Consider the following 21,025-nt stretch of genomic DNA (forward strand, 5'->3'; position numbering starts at 1 on the left):
GTACCCTTTTGATTATCTTGGAGCTTGGTAAAAGAAGTCCAGTTGGTTCTGGTATCAGGTGGCCATGGGCTTTAGGTAAGCCTCACCCTTAGTACCAGGGATGTGAATCCTGATCAGTTTTAAGTCAGTCACCAGGAACGGATGGATGACATAATCATGACCGATAAAATGTGGGGGTTACATTGCTTAGAATGCTTCTAGAAAAGATTGTCCTTGATTTTAAAAAGAGGGTGCAAGAAGTAGTTTTTTTTAAGTTTATTTATCTTGAGAGAGTGTGCATGCACGAGCTGGGGAGAGGCAGAGAGAGAATTCCAAGCAGGTTCTGCACTGCCAGCGTGAAGCCCGACGTGGGGCTCAATCCCACGAACCAGGAGATCATGATGTGAGCTGAAGTCAAGAGTCAGGTGCTCAACCAACTGAGCCACCCAGGTGCCCTAAGTAGTTTCTAGGGATTTACGTGTTGTAGAATGATTTGATGCTTAGGGTCCTTGTATAGCCATTTTGCCTTTCTGAAAAACAAGACCAAGCACAAAGCTAACACTACTAACAAAGTAGAAAAATGGAAAGAACCTGTGCTCTTGATATTTTCAGATGCCAGATTGACTACCCTGGAAGCTCCCTATCTTGTGTCTTCATGTTACATGAGATAATAATTTTCCTAATTTTTGAAGCTGTCTTGACTTGCATCTTCTTGCACTTGCAGTCTAAAGTACCCAAAGTGACAAGTCTGTCACTAGCCTCCCATGTATTTTTCTGAGGTCTAGAAGCACATGAGGTAATTTGTCAATGAGGCATGCTGTATGATTTGGGGGAGTGAAGGAGCTCTGGACTTGGGTTCACGAGCAATTGATTACCTGGGTTTGGGTTAAGTCATGCTCAGCCTCATGTTCGTCATCTATAAAATCATAATGATGTGTATTTCAGGGTGGTCGTAAAAACCAAAATAATGTCAGTGACAGTACTTTGTATACAAATGTGAGTTCCCTTTATCAGAGGATGCTCTTGAAAGAAGATGCACTTAGTCTCCAAGTTTGCTCCAACGTCCAAATTTTCACATTCAGTTATTTCACTGTTTTGTCTTCACAACGGCATTATTGAATGATGTAAGTCAGGAAGGAGCACAATTAGGATCAGCAGGATTCTGACAGGCTCCCTCTGAGCTCAGTGGAAGGAGTATCATCACCACCCACAGGACAGGATGTCATGGTACCTGGGTACTTGGGCTACTTACATCACTAGTTTCCATGCTATTTTGAGACATTTTAAATTTAATTTTGAGGCATTTTCAATTTCAAGTCTGCTTGCAAACTGATTTTGGCTGGGTGGGGTAGTTGTATACAAACCTGTACAACTACTTTGATTGTTCAAACACAACACAGTTGAAACTTCAAATATTCATTTTGTTCTCGATGTGATATTTAAGTGGAAAAGTTACACATATTTACAAAATAGTTTCTTGAATTTTGAATAACACCTGTCTCAAAACTTCAAAATAAAACCAAAACACCTCATCAATAGATATATTATAAACATAGTTTTTATTCTTTTCTTACCTTCAATGAAAAAGGCCTGATGCCACCAAAACATTTTCTTGAAACTCAGTATCTAAACACAGAACTTGAGAGCCCAATGATTATTTTTCAAGACAAATGCTGAATAATTTATATTGCTTTTAAAAAATAACTAAGATCTATTTTTATTACTTCAATTTCTTCTTAAAGTAGCAGTATGCCCTCAGATTTTTTTCATACAAATCTAAAATATATCTAGTAGTCCCAAGTGTTTTGTGTTTACGTTTGTTCTAAGTGTTTGTTTCATTAAAACTTTTCAGAAATAAGTGCACTTCTAAAGAGAAAATAAATGTGAAATAAAGACAAGAGGAAATAGTCATGGTTATAGAAAAACAGTTGTTCTGAATGTTCTGGACCTTAACAACTCAGAGAGAATGTGTTTAGATGCTAGGGGGTCTCTCTGCTGATTCAAATCTCAATTCATTAATTTATAGATCATCCAAAGAAAAATCACCAGTTCTTCTAACCAGTAGATACTGCTTGATTGTTTCATGGTTGTCTACAATAAAACACCAAAAATAAATGAACTTAATTTAAATTCACAGATTTACATGAAGATATATAGATGTTTTAAAAACAGAAAGAGTATTCTATTATGGAAATAAATGATACCCTATCTTAAGCCTTAGCAACCAAGAAAGTTTTGAGTATTCCACATGTTATTTTCCATTCAACTAATAGCTTATTAAATCGGCTATATATGCCATTCAGAAAAGGTTGATTGATAAGAAATTCCTTGTTTTCAGATAGCACTATGCTCCAATGAATTTAAAGACTTAAAGCTATGTTCATAAGAAAAGCATAGAAGAAAAATAACATAACTTGCTTTAATACAAAGGTTTTTTTTAATAAAAAAGTCAAAGTCTACATTAAATCAGGAAATCAATAAATCTGAATTATACAAGCTTTCTATATACTTAGAAAAACCAAAAACACAGTTTATAATAAAACTCTTTAATTCAAAATAGAGTCTAATTTAAAGAAAATGTCATTATGCCCAGTTGATTAGATTGGGTTTGTCATTTAAATTAAATGGTTCACCTGAAATATGGTTAAGTGTATAATAGAGAAACTTCAATCTGAGGGGTACTTTGCAAATTAGCTAATTTGCATCATGAATCAAACTCTTAGCTTCCAAAGGGCAGACACAGTCTTTAATTGCTTTTAGATAGGCACTTAAGAAATGCTTTTGACAAGGAGGAAACCCCAAAGATTGTGAATCACTCTGTCAACTCCGGGGAATAATGAGACTCTAAACAAAGTAAACTTTCCAGAACTGCCCTTCCACTGCCAAGAAATCATAACTATTTCCAAGTTCTTACTGCTAAGAAAAATGAGGGAGATAGAAACCAAAATGCTCTACTCTTACTCGATTAAATAGTAAACTTCAGCTCTCTCTCTCTCTCTGTCAACTTGAATTAATGACACTTTTCTATACTGAAGTAGTTACTATATTACAACTAGAGAGTGATGTAATTTCCTCCTATCTTACTCATTCACTATCACACTAGCAAAACAGTCTGTAAAAAACAAAAAAGGGGGGGGGATGAGGTGGGGTGAGAAAATCTTATAAAAGTGAGAAGTTACAGAGTTTTAAAAATCAGATGTGGTTATAATATAATTTGACCAGAGTTGGTCAAATTGAGATAACCCCAGAATTGTAATAGTTTTCTCCTACTCAGCCACATGATCCAAACAAGAAAAATGGAGATGAACTATTAGATGAACACATAGTAAGTACCAAACAAATACTAGGAAGGAAGGAAGGAAGGAAGGAAGGAAGGAAGGAAGGAAGGAAGGAAGGAAGGGAGGGAGGGAGGGAGGGAGGGAGGGAGGAAGGAAAGAAGGAAGAAGGAAAGAGAGAGACTAGGTGGAGGAAAAAAAAAACCAAAACCCAAACCTCAGGATGGCCCTGCTGAAACACTGTGGAGCTACCTCGCAGCAACGTTTATAAAAGCTTCTGTAGATGTACGTAATGATGCTATACAGTGCTTCCCCATCAAGAAGAACACACCTACAAATAAGTCATCATTTTAGATTTTGATCACAGGTAATTTGTAATGGTTGTAACTGCTATATCTTTAAAAAAAAAACAACTTATCAATTAACAGTTAAGACAAATGTTAGGCCATTCTTTGATAAAATGTTGTTCCTCAACTAGTACTTTTGAAACCAAAACCTCAGAGAGTCATTTTAGAATTAAAGCATTGAGCTAGAAAAGATTATTTCATTCTTAGGGAAATAGCTGAAGAATTTGATGCTGAAGGCATCCCCCCATCCTCTCCTCATAACCCGCCCTTCGCCCCACCTGTGTTTACTTCCTTAATTTCACTTACGTTAACCACAGTGATGTAGCTGAACATGAACAATATTGCCCTTGAATAAGCTTGACCTCTATCAAAGATCTGTCGTGTCCGAATATGGCATTCCCATAGGAAAGGAAAGTCTACTCGGTGGTGAACATCCACTCTGTTCAGGATCTTTGGTACATTTGGTGTGTAAGAAAATAATGGCACAATAATACAAGTACTATCAAAGGAAAAATTTTTCACCAAAAGAAATAAAAGTTAACCGGCCATGATATGTAACAACTTTCTAGAAAACCAAAGTAAATAGGTCTTTGTTCTTCGTAAGTCCATTTACATGATCAGAAGATTGACATTTAAAAAAATAGTTTAATAAAAATACACCAGTTCTACAAGCAGCCTTCACGGTCGTTTCTTAAATTCAACTCACCATAATCAAATCAAAATAATGCCATGTCCTCTTGTTAAAAAAGAAGTCCTTTTGTCACAAGAAAAGCAACTTTACATTTCATATAATACAGTACATCTCCCTATGAATATACAGACTACGTATACAAAGGTCATCAGTATTTCTGAATGCAAAGTAAATATATTAGTGGAGTGCTTGAGTGAAGGTGTTAAACTTCCTCCTTCTTATAAACCTGTCACTCCCAACTGTGGAGTTTGTGAAATAACATGATGATAAAGTCTATTTTTTAAAGAACCAGTGTATTTCCTTTCTAAAATTTCTTAAGACCATTACAGAAATTGTCTTCAGATATATTCATTCTACATATGTCCAAACCAATAGGGCAAGTATTCGAACACCAACTATGGAAGATGGCTTTTTTTGTGTGATTATCTAGACCCATAAGATTTGCAGTAGAACAGCGATACTGCGGTGCTACCTACAGGTTAGCCTACGCTGCTTTGAATGATATGTTTCTCCTGAATCGATTAGAGGTGTTACAGTACAAAAGCCACAGCACACACAGGCAGAATGGACCTTAATACGCATGTAGGCAGTGCAGTTACAGAGGGATGTACGTTTCTTTTATTCCAGTACCTTCATATAATAAAGTTAACAAAAATAATAAAATATTAAAAAAAAAAAAAAAAGCCAGCTGGCACTGCCAACCAATTCCTGTAGTAGTCTCAGAAATCCTAATCCTGTAGAATTTCCTCTTGTGCTCAGAAGCACCACTGTCCGGGAGTATTTCAGTGTCTTGTTATCTACGCCAAGCAAGCCTGGTGATGCAGCTACCTGAGTTCTCTTGGTTGTGGGCGAATGTGATCTGCGTTCATAATTTCCCCGCTTTCATGTAGGTGGGGATAGAGCCACGCTGAGTCAACCCTTCAAACCTTTTATAGGTATAATTGAGAAAAACCCAGTCTTTGGATTTGTAGTCCGGTTCTGTGGTGTTTGGCACTAGAAAGATAGGAAAATTAACCAAGAGCAAAGGAATTTCATTAGTGAAAATGGCAGCATCTTCATCAACTGTTATCAGTGTTAGTTGTGTTACAGTATCTTACCTGGCTGTAAAATATCAGATTCAGGAAAGTCATCAAAATTTGAAGTATCATCAATGCTTTTGATTTCTATAGGGATTGCTGCTGGCCTTTCCCTATAAAAAAGTATCAAGTAGCATGGTAAATTTTCCTGAACTCTTGATTTTCCAAAAAATAACTCTACTTGCAAATTCTGCATGCTATTCTGTAGCTGTCAGAAGAGCCAAGGAAATTTACCGTGGCCTTGAACACTGTTAAGTGGATTTCATAGTTGAGTATGGTATTTTATTAAAACATTACCATTTACTTGGAGTTTCATTTCTTTGTACCCAGACTTTCTCATGCTGTTTTTTTTTTTTTTTATTTAAGTGGAAAAATAAGACGTAAAGAAAGGGAAAGTTGGAACAGAAGAGATTTTGTCCAAATGATTTTATAATTGTATAAAGTATGCTGGACATTGTGGGTACTGGATTCTATCTAAGTAATTCAGAAATAGAATTCTTCTATAGAGGATCCATACATTACAAGTCATGTGTAGAGGGGGGCACCTGGCTGGCTCAGTCAGTGGAGCATGTGACTCTTGATGTTGGGGTCATGAGTTCGAGCCCCACACTGGGTGTAAAGATTATTTAAAAAAAAAAAAGATATTTGGGGGAAAAAAAGCACTTTGGGAAATTAAGAGGCTCATAAGGTCAAAGGACTAGACATGTGTGATGAAATCTAAATCCAAAACCATATAAATTTTAAGGGAATCAAGGACATCAGGTTAAAAAAAATTAGTCATGTAAATGCCTTATCATGATAAAAATGTTTAAGTACAGAAATAGTTATTTTTTTAATTAAAAAAAATTTTTTTTAATGTTTATTTATTTTTGAGACAGAGAGAGACAGAGCATGAACAGGGGAGGGTCAGAGAGAGAGGGAGAATCTGAAAACAGGCTCCGGGCTCCGAGCTGTCAGCACAGAGCCCGACGCGGGGCTCGAACTCACGGACCGCGAGATCATGACCTGGGCTGAAGTCGGACGCTCAACCGACTGAGCCACCCAGGCGCCCCCAGAAATAGTTAAATGAAGCTATCCATTTCTATTGCTTCTATTTTTTTCAACAAACACTTGACTGGATGTATTAGGTGCTAAGTTAACAAGGCCTGTTATGTAAAAATGTATTTTTTTCCCAGAATCATTCCAAGTTATTTATAGTTAATGTGGCAAATTAATAAATATATATTAGTTTAGTGAAAAGAACCATAGACTTTGGTGTCCTAATCTCTTGTCATTAACCAGCTGCATGACCTTAGATAGACAAGTCCCTGCTCTACAACTATTTCCTTACTGTCAAGGTAAGAGATTGGACTAGTGGTCTCTAAGTGTCCTTCCAACTGTAAAAAGGGGGGAATCCTACTTCTGTTCAGTGAGATGAGGTAGGTACAGAATAATGCGGCACAGCAGTGAAGAAGAAGAACCAGGACTCCTAAATCAAACTACCTTGGTCCAACTCTGGTTAGGAAATTCTTGCTAGATTATTTATTACCTGTGGCACTGAAGGCAAATTACCTCTCCATGCCTTAGTTTCCTCTTTTGTAAGATAGACACGATAATAATAGTACCTATTTTATGGATTTACTATGAGGATAAGATTAAAAGTGCACAAAAATTAACAACTCAGAAAACAACAGATGCTGGCTAGGATGTGGAGAAACAGGAACCCTCCTGCACTGTTGGTGGGAATGCAAACTGGTGCTGCTGCTCCGGAAAACAGAGTGGAGGTTCCTCAAAAAATTAAAAATAGAACTACCCTACGACCAAGCAACAGCACTACTAGGAATTTACCTAAAGGATACAGGAGTGCTGATGCATAAGGGCACTTGTACCCCAATGTTTATAGCAGCGCTTTCAACAATAGCCAAAGTATGGAAAGAACCTAAATGTCCATCAACTGATGAATGAATAAAGGAGATGTGGTTTATATATACAATGGAATACTACTTGCCAATGAGAAAGAATGAAATCCTGCCATTTGTAGCAATGAGGATGGAACCGGAGGGTATTATGCTAAGTAAAATAAGTCAGTTAGAGAAAGACAGATATCATATGTTTTCACTCATATGTGGAACTTGAGAAACTTAACAGAAGACCATGGGGGAAGGGAAGGGAGACAAAATAGTTACAAACAGAGAGGGAGGGAGGCAAACCATAAGAGACTCTTTTTTTTTTTTTTTAATTTTTTTTTTCAACATTTATTTATTTTTGGGACAGAGAGAGACAGAGCATGAACGGGGGAGGGCAGAGAGAGAGGGAGACACAGAATCGGAAACAGGCTCCAGGCTCTGAGCCATCAGCCCAGAGCCTGACGCGGGGCTCGAACTCAACGGACCGCGAGATCGTGACCTGGCTGAAGTCGGACGCTTAACCGACTGCGCCACCCAGGCGCCCCAAGAGACTCTTAAATACAGAGAACAAACCGAGGGTTATGGGGGGCGGGGGAGGCAGGGAAAATGGGTGATGGGCATTGAGGAGGGCACTTGTTGGGATGAGCACCGGGTGTTGTATGTAAGTGATGAATCATGGGAATCTACCCCAAAACCAAGAACACACTTTACACACTGTATGTTATCCAATTTGACAATAAATTATATTAAAAAAAAAAAGATTAAAAAAGCACAAAAGTACTTAGAATAGTGCTGGACATACAATAAGTGATCAAAAAACACTAGCTATTATTACAGTTATTATGCCTAGCACATTGTAGGAGTTCCAGCGAAGATCTGCCTGAAGTGACACAGAAGCTGTCTTGAGAGAGGAAAAGGAGCTGGCCAGGCAGGGCAGGAGCAGGGACAGGAACAGGGCAGAGGGAAGAGCATTTCAGTAGAATGAAGTGCAATTGATAAAGCCCTGAGGTGGGAGGAGTGGGAAACACCACACTAGATGCCACTGCTACAGATGAGGAAAGAGCCACCCCCGCGGTCCTGAAAGCAGTTAAGGATCCTGAATTTTATTCTAAGTGCAAAGGGAAGGAAGAGAACAGCACGATCAGATTTATGTTCTTAAACTGTCACTGTGTGGAGAACAGTCCAGAACTACTGAAGGTGGTTTGGCCATTAATTGAATAAAGACAAATGCTCACAATGAACAACTTCAAGCAAATTCTTTTTTTTTTTTTTTTTAACGTTTGTTTATTTTTGAGAGAGAGAGAGAGAGAGTGAGCACAAGTTGGGGAGGGGCAAAGAGAGGGAGACACAGAATCCGAAACAGGCTCCAGGCTCTGAGCTGTCAGCACAGAGCCCGACACGGGTCTCGAACCCACCAGTGGTGAGATCATGACCTGAGCCGAAGTCGGACACTTAACCGACTGAGCCATCCAGATGCCCCTACTACAAGCAAATTCTTACAAGTTACTTGTTTCATTTCACTTTTGCCCACAATGTTTAAAAAAGGCACTGTATCTTCTTATAACTTCATAAAGAAAATGGTATATTAGAGAGAGGTACAGTATACAGTGTGATGTAATAGGACAAAAATGAGGGGTTATAGTGTGAAATATAAATACGTCTCTGTTGTGCTAACATCAGCCTGTATCACGTAACTCTGAATATAAAAGTTGAAACAGATGCACAATATGTGGTTTTCCCCTTAAAGTGGACATTAGCTAAAATGAGTCATTTAGCTATCATCAGTATAGTCTCACCCCATATAATCCAGAAAACACTGATTTAACAACATTATAACTGTGTTACCTCTTGTATTTAATCTAGTAGAACCAAAGACAAATTGATTGCTAAATCCAGTAAAAAAAAAAACAAAAACAAAAAAAACAAAAAACAAACAAAAAAAAAACCCAAAAACCCGTTTTTACTTAGACCTCTCCCACTCACAGCCTATGAACATACCTGATGTGCCCCCAGTCTACACCTTCAAAAAAAGGATGACCTTTTATTTCTTCAACTCCACTATTTCCAATTCTGTTTTCAGAATCAATACAAAATCTAGAAAATGGAAACAGAGAAATGATGATATGCAAATTACATCTAAAGTACTCTATTTGCATTTTTTTCAAACACTTATTTTTCTTCTCGGTTTACCAAAGTTAGCTGTTTATTGTGGGAAATGTGGGAGAAAATAGAAATCCTCTGTAATTGCACCGAACAGAGATAACTTACTTACTGTAAACAGTGTGAAACCATTTCCTTTTAGTCTTTTATTACGATTTTTACAATATGTTAGTATAGTAGTCGCTGTTTTAGGGCTATATATTTTCATTTAATATACTGAGAAAACTTCCCAAAACTATTAAATATTCTTTTTTAACTTCGTTTTCTAAAATTTGCATATAGAAATATTACACTCTATGTAGTCGGTCCACTATTATTGAATACTTTGATGGTTTTCAAGTTTTCATTACTAAAAACCTATCATGATAAACATATTCTACCTAAATCTTTACACACATCATCTGCACAAGCAACATTCTTAGAATTACTGGGTCAAAGCTCATATACAGTTTAAAGATTTTTTTTTATAATATGCTGTCAATTAGCTGTTGTCATAGGTTGTCCCAATTTATATTCCTTGCAGCCATTCACAACAGTACCAAATACTTTATCTTAGTTGAGAAACAGAATGAAATCCTTTGCTTAGAAACAATTTCCTACATAGACTCATGATATAAAGTAGCAATTTTCTTCCCCTTTTCTCTTTAATGAGAGCGTCCTTGCATTCCAACAGGAGTGACCTTTGAAACAATACAAGCCTTCTTCCCTCCTTTTTTTTTTTTTTTTTTAAGTTTATTTATTTATTTTGAGAGAGGGAATGAGCACGTACTGGGAGGGGCAGAGGGAGAGAGGGAGAGAGAATCCCCAGCAGGATCCATGCTCTCAGCGTAGATCTCAACTCAGGGCTCAACCATGACCAGAGCCAAAACCAAGTTAACCTACTGAGCCACCCAGGTGCCCCACCCCCTTCCATCTTCTTAACTCTGTTTTTGCTGCATGCTTCCTTTTAATTGTTTGCAGTTTTTAAAAAAACACCGTTTCTTTATTGATCTTTTTGACTGTATAGATCAACAGTGATCCTTTTCTTTCCACAAAAGTAAAATGGGATTTAATCTTTTAGGTACCTGTGATGATTTAAAATATGACAAACTCCTCTAGGGAATTAACCACTAACCTAAGAATTAAGTCCTTGGCTTTCTCAGATATAGGAACCTCTGGAGGAAATACCAAAGTTTCTTTCCAGTTCATCACTTTTCTATATGTTTCTTGAGGAGTTTCAGAGCAGAAAGGTGGATAGCCTACATATCAGAGAAAACAAAAGTTTTATCAGCTTTCATTATCAAATATTCTATACCTACTACATATGTGCCACAAGAAACACAACAGTGCTAAGTGCTCTATTCAATAGTAAAAAATGTCCCCATTCATCAATTTGTAATCAAATTGCTAATAAAGGCAATAAAATAAAGGATTTAAAGCACTGCCCCCTTTACCTGAAAGGCCATGCAGATATAATTTTGATACAGGGGAATTCTGGTTACATACCCTCTTCCTGAATCCCTACAGAGCTCACTGGTATTTATCGTGTATTTAACATTGGGGGATGTCAAAAATTGGTTTAAAAGAGTTCAGATATTTTAGCCCATGCTATCAGCAGTATGTTTAATCAGGGGCACTCACAGAAATTTATACAGTATGTACATAAGCAGATGATAAAACATACCTATTAGCATTTCATACATAATCACTCCCAAAGACCACCAGTCACACAATTTGTTGTAACCAGTCTGCATAAATACTTCTGGAGCAATGTAATCTGGTGTCCCAACTGTGGAATATGCCTGCAAAGGAAGAGCTTATCAAACCAGCATACTTAAATATTTTTTGAAAGATCTGAGAATGGCTCACTACTGGAAAAAGCAATATATACAGAAGTTAATTTTTCATTTAATACTTGTTTTGCATGTTTATCATGTAGAAAGCTTAGGAATAGGAACCAAGCCAGATAATATGTTATTTAAAATATGATTTCTGCCCTCCCAAGAAGCTCAATTAAGTTATTTATATATTTAGCCATAAATCCTGTGGAAATGAGTAAAGGGAGAGCTCACTAAAGCGGACTTGGGATACTAGAAGGGGGAGCTATACTACCCGCTGTCAATTACAGATCCCATCAGAAGAATCATCAACAGGGAAAGAATCCTCAATCACAGCCCTAACAGTGAAGAGCGCATACTACACCTCCTATGAGAAAACTTGCCCTGCAACTCCGCCAAGGAGAAACCTTCACCACCTTGAACTCTTGCTCTTTTCCAATGGACTTTTGCTCAAAACGACCCCTTCCAAATCCTCGTCCTTCTCTTAAAATACCATTCCTTTTCTTTGCTGGACTGGCCAATGGTTTTGCCATAGCTTGTATGTCTCAAATTGCAATTCTCTGTTATTCTCAAATAATTCATTTTTGCTGGTAAAGTAACTGTTTTATTTTTAAGGTTAAAATCCATTTCAAAAAGAATAAGGAGGTTGAGCCCAGTGGGCCTGGGTTCCCCACTCACTGCTGATGTGTTCTCAAGCAAGTTATTCAACCTGTCTGAGCCTCAGCTTCTGCTTACAGAAAATGGGAGTTATAATACCTGTCCTAACTCCATTGATAGGAGGACGAAACAAGAAAAGGAGTGTGCTTTGTAAAGTGCAACCAGCTACATATATAAAACATCCAGTCTTTTCATTATAAACCTAATTCCAGGGCATTTCATTCTTAATTCATATAAAATGTTACAAAGACAATTTCTTTAAGGCAGTAGTTCTCAACTAAGGGCAGTATGCTAGGGACTATTTGAAAACGTGTGACAGCAGATTTCGTCATTCCAATGACCTGATGGGGGTGCTGACTGGCATTTAGTTGGAAGGGGGCAGCGGAGAGGCGTTGGGGAGGGGATGGGAGGGTAGGATACAGGATTTAAAGAATTTCCTGCCCCAAATACTAAGAGTCCCTCTGCTTCTCCCTTGGTAAATAAACATTGATAGAAGTCATGATGATGGCCACGAGAATTATAAAACATGTACAGGAGTAATCACCTGTGAATGTTCTGTAAGTAGAATTCCCACCATATTTTTAAGCACTATTCATTTTTCCCCTTAAAAGTAGGAAATACTGCAATTCTTCTCTCAGTTGTAAAATCTGATCTGAAAGCGGCACATTTAAAAGTAGAAGGAAGTTTTTGTGATTAATTCACGGCTCCAAATATTAAAAAAAAATTTTTTTTAAAGCTTTTAAAAACACTGAAATGCTTTTACAAACACAGAAAACTTGCAATTAACTACGTGGGCCAATGAAAGAATGAGCTCAATCATACACAGGTCATCTTATTGGTTTGAGAGGGTATCAGACCTTTCAGTCTATTTGCCTTACCCAATACTCAGAGAAAATACTGAATTAGTTTCCCTGTCATCATTTGGTTGAATTTAACAAATATTTACAGAGTGTCTATATGGGCAGGCATTGTATAAGAAATCAGGAAAACAAAGTCAAAAGGCACATTCCTAACCCTGAGAATGTTTATGGACCTAGTTAATAGCATAAAGGGAAAGAGCAAAGGGCACAAACAATTCTTATATTTGCTAAGTAATAAAGGAGAAATAGTTTGGGTAAACACAGTTTTATCCCACTTCCATTAAAAAAAGTAATGGAGTTTATCTGTAGTAAAGTCTGCTCTCTAATTTTATTTTATCTGCTTTACTGCAATACTGTTAACATGCCAAACTTCCTATTTACTTTATCTATAAAGAAGCTCTTAGAGACACACAATCACCTTACTTATGCTAATTGATATGTTATTTCAGAACAAGTATGAAAAATGGAAAACACAAGGCATTCACTACAATCATACTCATATCAGTGAGTTTTATATAAAGTGCTAATTACTAGTAAACAGATGACTTAACAAGAGATATGAGCCATAAAATAAAGTTAAATCACAGAGTTAAAATTAGCAGTCACTTTACGGGCAAGGCAATGCTACAGAGAAACTAAGAGAACTACGTGATTCCAGAAGAAGTTCTATCATTGCTACAAAGTAAGTACTAATCATTGTGAAGATATAAAATGATCCAGCGAAACCCCAGTGAAATTTGAGGACTAGGATAACCTTTCTTAAAGACATGTCTGACTTACCAGTTGTCTCCTGTTCTTCTTCCATGTTTCTGCTTTCCTCTTTGAGTTCATGTTCTGAAATGCTAATGTCAACAAGAGAGAATTGTAATCACGAGGGAAAAACTCTACCAAAAAAAAAAAAATTCAAACATATACAAGTAAAATACATTGGTATAAGGAGTGAGGGGAGAGAGAGAAGTTTTAGTTCTTAACAACCAGCTACACTATGTTAACCTGAAAAAAAAAAAAAAATCAAACTTACAGAAGTCACTTGGCGGGTTGTGTGTAAGGTTTCTGTAGAATTCAGTCCTATGAGCTTTCTTTAATCCCGTGCATAAACCAAAATCAGATAATTTTACATGACCCTAAAAAAAAAATAACTAGTAAAATCAAGATTGTATTAACTTTGAAACAAAGCCTTATTATAAATTTTTCTTTTAAATGCAATCATTATAAACATTCTTAGCTTAAAATTCATATAGGTGATATGTAAAATTAAAAACATTTGACGATGATGATTTTTAAAAGTAGAAAATGTTAGAAGATAAAGATAGCCATACTCCCTTGATGTCATTTCACTCCAGAGTCCTGTCCTATTACATCATTCTATGACATCACACAGTTGAGTGATGACATAAATTGTAGTTGCCCATTTCCAATCACAAAATCAGCTCTATTACTCCACAAAATAATCAGCAACCCAATATTTCACCAGTTTATTCACATGCCTTGGCATCCAATAAAAGGTTGTCTGGTTTAATATCCCGATGGATGAAACCCAACTGGTGGATTGCATCTATTGCCAGAACAGTCTCTGAAATGTAGAACTGTGTTTCCTCTTCTGTCAAGGTATCTTTTTTCATTAGCAATGTCATCATGTCACCTAAATAAAGAAAAATAAGTATCAGGTATTAGAAACACCTCAAGCTTTCTCCACATCTCTACAACCTATGCCTGATTTTCACATTTTATGACCCACCCAGTATATCTCCAACCGTTTCTAGGGCCAAGTAAAAAAAGTTACATTGCATTAGCAAAAGTTAAACGACATCTAATGATTTTAAGGTAGAAAGTATGTGAAGTCAAATCAGAGCAGAGATGATCATGAAGTGATATCCTCCACTCAACATCCAGAATAGGATAATATGCTGAACTATGAAAATGAATCAGAGTAAGCACGCCAGAAATGGGATGTATTCTTTCAAATTGAAGTTCCAAATATATTCAGCGCTCTTCAGTCCAGCAAAAATAGAACATCATCCCACTAAAAGACACTCTTTTATTTTCCAGGAATTTTTTCTTTAAAAGGGGACAAAGAACAAACAATAGTGAATTTACAATTCAGAAATGACAACTGTTAATATTTTTCATGATAGTTCAAGTCTTTTAAAAAACAACAACAAACATGTGGAAGTGTTCTTCATCCTCCATATCCTGTTTTATTCCCCTTTCCCTTTTTGTTGAGTAACCATGATCATGGATTTGGTTTGGTGGGTAACCTTCTAGCTTATTTTTAAAATATGTTTTCACATATATATATATATGAAATATATATATATGAAATATATATATTGATGTATGAATTTACAGCCTTTTACATATTTTTTTAATTACATAAATGGTACATGTAATTCCATAGCTGGCTTTATTACTCCACTGTTTCCGACATTTTCTTATTGAAACGAATAGAGCTCCTGACTTTTAACAACTGTAAAATAATTCATCACCTAATCATGCCATATTTTATTTATTCAGTCTACTAATGGTCATTTATTTTGTGTGCAGCTTTTCACCGTCACAACAATGCTGCAACGAACATCTTTCACAAATCTGTTGTGCACATGTCAGGGAGAATCTCCAGGGAATACACTGGTTGTAGAATTGCCGGATTGTAGGACACATGCACTTTTCACTTCACTGGTATCTACAAACTGCTCTCCAGAAGAGTTAGAGATTAATTTACGTGGAAGAGAGGCCAGTTTCTCCCACAGCCTCATCAGACTTTTAATGTTTTTACTAATCAGATGAGTGTGAAATGGTATCTCATTCTTGTTTTAATTTGCATTTCCCTAATATGAGCAGAGTTGAATACTTTCCTATATATTTATAGACTAGCCTGAGTTTCCCTTCTGTATATTGTCTATCATTTGCCCATTGGGTTTTGGGTTGTTTGTCTTTTTCTTTCTTTCTTTCTTTCTTTCTTTTTTTTTTTTAGTTTATTTTCTTTAAGAGAGAGAGCACGAGCAAAGGAGGGGCAGAGAGAGGAGAGAGAGAATCCCAAGCAGGCTGACAGTGTAGAGCCTGACACTGGGCTCAAGCTTCAAACCATGAGATCACGACCTGAGCGGAAATCAAGAGTCAGACGCCCAACCGACTCAGCCACCCAGGTGCCCTGGTCTTTTTCCTTAGTGACTTTATTGTTCTTAACTCTAGACTTGTAACAATCTAACTAATTATATACTGTAAACCCAGAATGGTAGTATATAAAATGGTAGTATGTAAAATTTAAAAAGGATTTATCATTCCTTCAAAATAATTTGATTTGTGGTAAAAATTAGATTATGGGAGGAACTAGAGGAAAACCATGACTGCCTTTGTAAAACCCCACAGCTAGGAATGTAACAGCAAACCTAATCGACAGGATAATAATTACATATAAAGATGTGCTTGCGTCAGTCTGTCATTGGTATCATGTTTGCTTTTACCTCCGGGGAGAAATTCCATGATCAGATAAAGGTTCCTCTTATCTTGAAAACTGTAAAACATCTTCACCACCCAGGCACCATCTGCTTCTACCAAAATATCTCTCTCTGCTCGGATATGGGCCACCTAGATGAATGTATTTTGAAAAAATAATTGCAACACATCATACATTTTTCCAGTTCACCTCTTACAATTATCCATCCAGTTCCTTAATGGTTGTGAAGGGAAGGAGGAGTTGTAGAAAAGATTTGAAATATATACGCATGTTCATAATCTCATTACATATGGAGAACCTCCAGAAACAGTTTATTTTAGCTTTTATCTTTAGGCCTGGAAAAGTGGAATCCACAAGTTCATTATAGGAAGCTGAGGCCTCTGAGGTAGAAAAATGATTAGTCCAAAAACTTTCCAACCAGAATCCCCATTTGCCAAGGATCTTGGCTTTGTCATACACATTTCAGGCCCTGGCCTGACTTTTACAAGTTAAAAGTAGTAAGCAATGCCTTACAGATTGCTATGACAAAGTCATGGTCCTCAGCAAACTAGTTTTAACTGTTATTGGTCAAAGAAAGGGCCTTTTGTGGTGGTTAAATGTTTGGCCATTTTTTTTTTGTAACAAGTAGACACATTTATAATAATTTTGTATGATTTTGCTAACTATAATAACTTTATGTTATTATGTTAATTAGAAAACCTCTAGAATATCTATAAACATGATATACAGCAAATTAGTGTAACCTTTGGGGGTTTTGCTACTCACTTGTCAGACACACAATTACTAGGGACACTTCTATGTGAACATTTTATAGTCTGAAAAATTTTCTAAACGGTAATTTGTTGGGTTGGTATAATCAATTTTCAGATGCTTTTGCATTAATATATTTATACATTCTTTTCAAAGATCAACAATAATATTTGATTTTATCCTTTTGCTATTCCCATTGTGCATTATTATGAATTCTGGCCCAAAGCACATGAGAACCCAGATTTCATAAGTCTTTTCATGATAATGAAATATGATCTGCTTAAAATGTCATATTTGGGATTACTGTATTTATCACCTGGTGCAATAAATGCTCTGAGGGCAAAGCATAGGAACAACAGTTGAAAACTAAGAACCTGTTTTCTGGTATCAAAAACCCTTACAACCTCTCTGGATTATGTTTCATAAAGTGAAAAATGGTATCAAAATTCTTACCCATTGCCTTTTACAAAGCATTTCTGGGTTAGTAAAGGAAAAACCTCAAACCTTTGATGCTGCATCTATGGTGCTGTCAAGAAAAACTACATCATAAACTTGGCTTGATTATTTTTAAATGCTTTAAAGTCAGATTACAGGAAGTTTTCAAAATGGTCCTGTTTTCAAATAATAGGAAGTTATCACACATAGTAATCTGGTACCACAATATCAGGGAGATAATGTGCTACTAAATTTTGTGGACTGGTTAGTATTAAAGTAAATGTAATAAAAACTTAAAGTAATGACCTTTTAGAATTGAGTGGGAAAAGGTTTTCTAAAATGAAATTCAGTGGTGGCAAAGGCAGATTAATTTATGGGGGGGGGGGGGAAACAGTAAGACAATGCAAAATAGACTCGATGTTTGGGCTCCGGTGGGATTTTCCCTGCATAGGAATGAAAAATGGTCAGAAGCTCTTCAATCTCTGGCAAAATATTCAAGATTGGTGCTATCCAATAGAAATACACTGCAAGCCACATATATAATTTAAAGATTTCTAGTGGCCACATAAAAAGTAAAAAAGAAACGGGAAATTTTTTTTCTTTATTTAAAAAAAATTTTTTTTAATGTCTTTACTTTTTTAAGAGAGAGAGAGAAACAGAGCACAAGTGGGGAAGGGGAAGAGAGAGGGAGACACAGAATCCGAAGCAGGCTCCAGGCTCTGAGCTGTCAGCACACAGCCTGACATGGGGCTTGAACTCACAGACAGTGAGATCATGACCTGAGCTGAAGTCGGAATCTTAACCGACTGAGCCACCCAAGCACCCCAGGGGAAATTAGTTTTAATAATATAGTTCATGTAACTCCATGTATACAAAATGTTATCATTTCGGTACATAATCAATATAAAAAATTATTGAGTTTTTTTTGTGCAGAATCTTCAAAGTTTGGTATGTATTTTCTATTTACAGCACATCTCAATTCAGACTAGCTATACTTAAGTGCTTGGTAGCCACATGTGGTTAGTACCTAAAGACTGAACTGCTCCTTTTGTCCTTCCTCCAAAACCTTACCCAGGACTAATCCCATATGGCTTAGTTATATCCTGTTAATCTCTTTGTCTCTGAGGCTCTACATCTTGACCCAGACCTTTATTCCTATCATTTCTGTAATTCTCTAATACAATTCAGTATTTCAACCTTCCTTGAGTTCCATACCTCTTCCCTCTAGAATCAGTCTATCTTCAAAAAAGTCCCCTATCATCTCACCTCTGGATGGTTCCTATCACCTTGTTATCCTGACTGAAACTAGGCTGTCTGCTGAGAGTTCTGTCTTCCTGCACAAGGAGTTCTCAGGAATGGCCTGCTTTTCTTTCACATCTTACTTGGTGAGGCGGTAGGTTTCCTGCTCATTTTCATGCTGCATCTGAACCACTGTGACACTTTCCTTCTCTGCAACTCTTTTGAAGTGCATGTTGTAAAATTCCATCAGCCATCATCTATCCGCACAGCTATCATTCATAGAACTCCCAGTCAATCCCTCTCATTCATGACTTCAGCTCATGGCTCACCAACTTCCTTTCCATCTTTTCCACTCATGGATAGATTTCAACATCCATAAGGATGAACCATCAGCTACACTATCTATTGACTTCTTCCTCATCCTCACTGATCTCTTCCACCACTGCATGTTGGTCAGCCACCCATGGTAACCTTCTCATTACAATAACTGTATCCCCTCTAAAATCTCAATTTCGAGGACCTTTTTTTTAATGTTTATTTTCTATTTCTTTTTGAGAGAGAGAGGGCGCAGGGGGGAGGGGCAAGGAAGGGAGAGGGACAGAGGATCTGAAGAAGACTCTGTGCTGGCAGCAAAGAGCCCGATGTGGGGCTTGACCTCAGGAACCAAACCATGAGACCATGACCTGAGCCGGAGTTGGAGGCTTAACCAAATGAGCCACCCAGGAGCCCCCTCCCTTTTTTCGATGTTTATTTATTTATTTTGAGAGAGTGTGAGAGATAGTGAGAGTGAGAGAGTGCATGTGAAAGTGAGGGGGAGGCAGAGAGAGAGGGAGAGAATCCCAAGCAGGCTCTGCACTGTCAGTGCAGAGCCCAACATGGGGCTCAATTCCAGGAACTGTGAGATCATCACCTGAGCCGAAGTCAAGAGTTGGACACTTAACCAGCTGAGCCACCCAGGTGCCCCAAGGAACTCTCTTTCTGATCTCCACCTTTTATCCTTCCAGATCTCTTATTCTTGTACTTCAATCTCCCTTCCATGGACTCTACCACTTTTTCTCTATCAGTCTCCTCACAATCTCATTTCTTTTTCTATCCAGCCTAGATTCCATCATTAGGATCACTCTTACAAATGCTTTAAACTCCCTCGTCCTCTTCCTCCATTGTATTTGCCTGGGAGAACATCAACCCTAATTAAACTCAAATTTCTGTCTATTCTGTACCTACCCCAGAGCAACTAAGTATTACTACAGAAAAGTTACCCAACTATGCTAACTGGTTTCACTTTACATTCCTGACTGCCGATCTCAATGGGTATTCAACTGTATTTCCCTAGCAAGCCTGCTTTCACACCATTCAAATCAATAGTTGTGACTATTTCACAAATTCTCTCTCCTTACACCTCCAACTAGCTATCTACTAAGGCATGATGGCCTCACTTATTTATATTCAGGCAGGAACTTGGCACTACTAAATCAACCACCTGCATTCGTTCCCACTTTCTCTGCCTCTCCTTCCTGTTTTAGTGGATAGGTACATGTCTGCTCCTACCAAAGATCAACTCTTCTGTCTGCCAGTGTATTCCTATAATTATCTGCTCTCTCCTGCATCTTCAATTTTCTTTCTAATGGATTCTTCCAATCAGCATCAAACACTTCTGTCTTAAAAAGAAAAAAAAAAAATCCTCTTTACCCTAAATCCCACTTTACAAATCTGTTCTTTGTTCTGCTTCACATGAAAGATTTATCTGTGCTCACATTCTCCACGTCTTGCTTCCTTTTTGCTTTCTGTTACACTATTTCAGTCAGGCTTCTGCCCCCCAATCCACTGGGAATGTCTTTGCTGAGCTATTAACCTCCATATTGGGACATCCACTGGCTTGTCTTCCTCCTTGTACTCTCTCTGCAGCATTCAACATAGTTGACCACTCACCTCCTCCTTTAATATTCTTCTTTCTTCTCTTGGCTTCCATGACACCATGTTCTCCCAGTCTCCCCTGCCTGATAAGATGTTCCCTGTTGGTCCCCTTTGCTGGTCTCTCTTCTGCCTATTGTTCTCTAGGGCTTGGATCCAGTCCCCCTTTCTTTCTCTAACCAGATTTGTTTTCTAGGAAATTTCATCTTGTCCAATTACTTTAAATATGATCAATACATTGATGGCTTCCAAAGGATATTTCTAGTCAAACTTCTCTCTGTATTCTAGCCAACTGTCAACTCAATACCTCTTCTTGGAGATCTAACAGGCAGCTCAAACTTAATATGCCACAAAAGAGAGCTCTTCATTCCCCTGATCTCCAAACCTGTTCTTTTTTCATTCTTTTCTAAATCAGAAATGACACCATCATGTACCCCGTTTCTAAGTGAAACTCTAGGTATGATCCTGCTTCTTCTATTTTTTCC

General features: G+C 37.3%; 1 protein-coding gene across 2 annotated transcripts in view; it reads right to left on the bottom strand.

Moving 5' to 3' along the window:
• Window positions 1-1,521: 1,521 nt before the first annotated feature.
• Window positions 1,522-21,025, bottom strand: part of STK38L (serine/threonine kinase 38 like) — an 86,483-nt gene continuing 66,979 nt past the window's right edge. For both annotated transcript variants that reach the window (XM_040488594.1, XM_040488593.1), the window contains exons 6-14: window positions 16,213-16,336; window positions 14,236-14,390; window positions 13,770-13,872; window positions 13,529-13,590; window positions 11,078-11,195; window positions 10,529-10,652; window positions 9,253-9,348; window positions 5,390-5,481; window positions 1,522-5,285 (exon numbers count right to left, since the gene is read on the bottom strand). In XM_040488594.1, coding sequence (XP_040344528.1) covers window positions 5,158-5,285; window positions 5,390-5,481; window positions 9,253-9,348; window positions 10,529-10,652; window positions 11,078-11,195; window positions 13,529-13,590; window positions 13,770-13,872; window positions 14,236-14,390; window positions 16,213-16,336 — 1,002 coding nt within the window. In that variant the 3' untranslated portion in view covers window positions 1,522-5,157. The remainder of the gene's footprint in view (window positions 5,286-5,389; window positions 5,482-9,252; window positions 9,349-10,528; window positions 10,653-11,077; window positions 11,196-13,528; window positions 13,591-13,769; window positions 13,873-14,235; window positions 14,391-16,212; window positions 16,337-21,025) is intronic.

Source organism: Herpailurus yagouaroundi, unplaced genomic scaffold, assembly GCF_014898765.1.
Source record: "Herpailurus yagouaroundi ecotype Mexico unplaced genomic scaffold, PumYag 166, whole genome shotgun sequence".
Lineage (NCBI taxonomy): Eukaryota > Metazoa > Chordata > Mammalia > Carnivora > Felidae > Herpailurus > Herpailurus yagouaroundi.